The sequence below is a fragment of the Chiloscyllium plagiosum genome, chromosome 10 (genome assembly GCF_004010195.1).
Source record: "Chiloscyllium plagiosum isolate BGI_BamShark_2017 chromosome 10, ASM401019v2, whole genome shotgun sequence".
NCBI lineage: Eukaryota > Metazoa > Chordata > Chondrichthyes > Orectolobiformes > Hemiscylliidae > Chiloscyllium > Chiloscyllium plagiosum.
Window position 1 is genome coordinate 34,839,052 of NC_057719.1, and position 4,321 is coordinate 34,843,372.

At 42.7% G+C, this 4,321-nt stretch overlaps 1 protein-coding gene and 1 long non-coding RNA gene across 3 annotated transcripts in view; one reads left to right on the forward strand and one right to left on the reverse strand.

Annotated features, from left to right (window-relative positions):
- The window catches only part of LOC122553502 (protein kintoun-like), a 13,888-nt gene extending 11,354 nt beyond the window's left edge, over positions 1–2,534 (reverse strand). The window contains exon 1 of one of the 2 annotated variants that reach the window (XM_043697357.1): positions 516–2,534. In XM_043697357.1, the coding sequence (XP_043553292.1) occupies positions 516–2,429 (1,914 nt within the window). In that variant the 5' untranslated portion in view covers positions 2,430–2,534. The remainder of the gene's footprint in view (positions 1–515) is intronic. The other variant, XM_043697356.1, reaches the window with a different exon arrangement.
- The window catches only part of LOC122553507, a 16,909-nt gene continuing 15,047 nt past the window's right edge, over positions 2,460–4,321 (forward strand). The window contains exon 1 of the long non-coding RNA XR_006312738.1: positions 2,460–2,542. This is a non-coding gene — a long non-coding RNA (uncharacterized LOC122553507). The remainder of the gene's footprint in view (positions 2,543–4,321) is intronic.

A 4,321-nucleotide genomic window follows, 5' to 3' on the forward strand; every position in this document is an offset into this window, starting at 1 on the left:
AGGGAGAGGCTGAACAGGCTGGGGCTATTTTCCCTGGAACATCGGAGGCTGAGGGGTGACCTTATAGAGGTTTACAAAATTATGAGGGGCTTGGATAGGATAAATAGGCAAAGTCTTTTCCCTGGGATCGGGGAGTCCAGAACTAGAGGGCATAGGTTTAGGACGAGAGGGGAAAGATATCAAATAGACCTAAGGGCCAACTTTTTGACGCAGAGGGTGGTGCGTGTATGGAATGAGCTGCCAGAGGAGTGGTGGAGGCTGGTACAATTGCAACATTTAAGAGGCATTTGGATGGGTATATGAATAGGAATGGTTTGGAGGGATATGGACCAGGTGCTGGCAGGTGGGACTAGATTGGGTTGGCATATCTGGTCGGCATGGACGGGTTGGACCGAAGGGTCTGTTTCCGTACTGTACATCTCTATGACTCTATGCACAGATTCATTATAGAAGGCAGAACAATTAATGTAGCAATTTTGTATATGGCATGACATTTTTGGAATCAACAAAGTTACCTGCAAACAGTTGCACGATTCTCCAGCATGAAAGCTTTGCCACAAGCCTCGACACTCTGGTGACTTCATTAACACGACTGCAGCATTGTCTTTAGATATATTAACTATGCTTTCTGTGGTGTCCAGCTGATGTTCTGGAGGAAATTGAACAATCAAGGAATATAAAACATCAGAGTCCTGAGTCCCAAATACAACCCTATAGTCATGAGTGTGAAGTACTGACTTGAAGCTTTCTTCATTAACATTTTGCACATGCAGTACGAATGTTATAGAGTCTTTATTTTGATGGTAATGGAAATCAGGACATACCGGTTCTGTTTTCTTTAAACAGTCACCATAGTAGAATGCAGTGTTTGCAGATGAATCTGCACCTACATCTACCTGTTCACCTACAGAATGACTGCATACCTTTTCCAAAGTCCCAAGAGATTCTTTTCCACTCATTGCAATGGCACCTTCTTTTGCAACATTTTCATGTTCTTCAGGATCTACCTCTGAAACAAGTTTGGAAGTAGCAATTACATCATTTGGTTTTCCTAAAGTATTATTTGAAACTATCGCAGCCTCTTTAGCAGTTGACTCTGTAAAGGTTTTGCTTTCGCTCAGTTTGAAGTGTTCATTGTTCTCAGATTGCACCAAATTGGAAACCTGCAAGGTGCTAAATTCAAATTCACTTTCTGGATTCACACCATCACCAAAATGCCCTCCATTTTGTTGATGTGAATGTCCTTCAAGCTGAAAATCTGATTTACAAAGTAACTGGCCACTCTCTGTGGACTCATTACTAGTTTGTTTAAAGTCACCAGCAGGAAACTGTCCCACTTCTAGGGCTTGCCTCATAGGTAGCACAGGCAAAGTAACCACAAGCTGCCTCTTAGATTTGTTAAACATAGCTGACCCCAGATTTTCATCTACTGGATAAGGTAGACGCAAATCAAGCTTGTAAGCTGGTTTCTGTGACTCCAAACTTAAAAATTGCTCAGTTACATCTAAACAAGCATTCTCAGCAGACTTAAGCAAAGGGAGGTCAATAGCAATCACCAGCTCTTTAGGTCTGGTGCTGGAAGCAGCTTCACGAGCATATCGGTAATCTTGCAAATCAATATGTGACCTGTGAATAATGGAGTATTTGGGTTGAGTAGATTTGCTGTCTTGTGATTTTGTATTCTTGTCCTTCATTGCAGATTCTGAACTTTTGTTTGTTGTTTTAGATTGTGTGCCATGCCCAGAGGGAGTTTCTGACTTTAGGGAACCATAGGGATAAGGAAACTGTAAAGGGTCATCATCATCTGGAGGTTTCTTGGGAACACCAGGAATAGGTTTTCGAATGACAGCAGCCTCGGGCATTCCCTTGTAACTTACTTTTAAAGTTTTAACATTTCTTGAATCTAGTTTGGCATTTAGTTGCTTCTCTATCACTTCAATTGAAGTTTGATCTACCATTGTTTTGAACTTCTTGTTTTTATTCGCCATGTACAAAGTGTCTGGATGAAACACCACATCATATATCATGTGTTTTCTGCCACCTTTACCCAGATCTTCTCTCCCCGGCGCCAGACTGTATGGAAGAGACCAATGTTGTCCGACCGTCCCGTTGGCACCCTTTTCAGCTTTGCAAAAGGGTTTATGTATCAGGTCGTTGCTGCAGACGTTGATGAAACATTTCTGGTCCCCATTAACGCTGGTTTTGAGAACATAACCAGGGTTGGGATGCACGAACTTAATGTCCATGCCCCTCTCTTTTTCGAGTTGAGTGATTTCCTCTTCGTACTTTTTCTTATTTTCCGGACTGGAAATTTCCTCCGCGTATTCACACAGCATTTTTCTAAACTTTTCATCTTTAAACGCTGTGGAAAAGCGCTCCACTTCGTCCCGGGTCAAGTCCAACTCCTCGAGTTTCGAAAAAGACGCCATGTTATAGGTCCACCTCAACGCGTCTACATCCGCCGTCGCAGATGTTTGACGTCAACACCGCACGAAAGTTTGGTCATCCTTTACTTTACTCTCCCCTTTATCCAACTCCGAAGGTATTATGTTTGACTTTGTTTAGTAACTTGTTTTAAAGAACGGTTTTTATACTTAGGGGATGTAGTACGTTGGGTATCGACGTGATGCGTACTATATGGCGGATTTAGGTAGGAATCAACCTGATGTGATATGTCCTGGTTGCCAAGGAGACGTCTTCAAACCCAAACACAGACCAGGTCTCAACGCTGCTTTGTTTATAATCCTATTATTAGCATGTTGTAAATAAAATTCCGGTCGTTATTATGCAACTATTGCCTGCAGCTGGAAATTGCCGAGGCAAATAGTTTCACTAGTGACCCTGCTGGTAGGTTCTTTTAAGTTAAGAAACCAAGTTGAACAAGAACAGGTCTCAGTAGCTTAATTATATGGATGCTGGATCTCCAACTTTAGCTGCTTATCAACTTTCAAACGACAATTTATCTCAAGTAGTTAGCTGTTGATGTCAAGCATTAGAAACAACAAGCTTTCCTACTCTCAAATGTCAAAGTTTGGATATAACTCTAGACTGTCAGTTGGATTAATGTGAAGGTAGTGTAAAAGGGTACAGAAGTGATTTACAATAATTGTCCTCTGGTTCAAACATCTCACTTACATACTTGGACGAAATAAGCTGGAGGTGTTCTTATTAAAAATAGAAGATTGTGAGGGGATTTGATGTGTTCAAACTGTGATGTGGAGGTCCCAGTCTTGGACTAGGATGGACAAAGTCAGAAGTCACATGACACCAAATTATGGTCTAATAGGTTTTTTCAAAATCACAAGCTTTTGGAGCACTGCTCCTTCGTCAGGCACAGAATTTATAAGCAGAGAGATAATAGCAAGATAATTCCAGGCAATTAAGAGTGTCAAAAGACTTTATACTTAAGTCTTTTGACACTCTTAATTGCATGGAATTATTTTGCCATTATCTCTCCACTTATAAATTCTGTGCCTGTGCGCTCCCTCCACTTCACCTGACAAAAGGAGCAGTGCTCTGAAACTTGTGATTTTAGATAAATCTGCTGGACTTTAATCTCGTGCCATGTGACTTCTGACTTTGTTCATATGAGTCAGGACTTATTTGTTGAAGTATTTTTAACATAATAAAATGTTGTGGTTCTGTTCGCCGAGCTGGAAGCTTTTGTTGCAAACGTTTCGTCCCCTGTCTAGGTGACATCCTCAGTGCTTGGGAGCCTCCTGTGAAGCGCTTCTGTGGTGTTTCCTCCGGCATTTCGAGTGGCCTGTCCCTGCCGCTTCCGGTTGTCAGTTTCAGCTGTCCGCTGTAGTGACCGGTATATTGGGTCCAGGTCGATGTGTTTGTTGATGGAGTTTGTGGATGAGTCCAATGCTTCTAGGAATTCCCTGGCTGTTCTTTGTTTCGCTTGCCCTATAATGGTAGTCTCCCAGTCAAATTCATGTTGCTTGTCGTCCACGTGTGTGGCTACTAGGGATAGCTGGTCGTGTCATTTCGTGGCTAGTTGATGTTCATGGATGCGGATTGTTAGCTGTCTTCCTTAGTAGCCACACACGCAGACGACAAGCAACATGAATTCGACTGGGACAACACTACCATTATAGGGCAAGCGAAACAAAGAACAGCCAGGGAATTCCTAGAAGCATGGCACTCATCCACAAACACCATCAACAAACACATCGACCTGGACACAATATACCGGCCACTACAGCGGACAACTGAAACTGACAACCAGAAGCGGCAGGGACAGGCCACTATAAACACCGGAGGAAACACCACAGAAGCGCTTCACAGAAGGCTCCCAAGCCCTGAGGATGTCACCTAG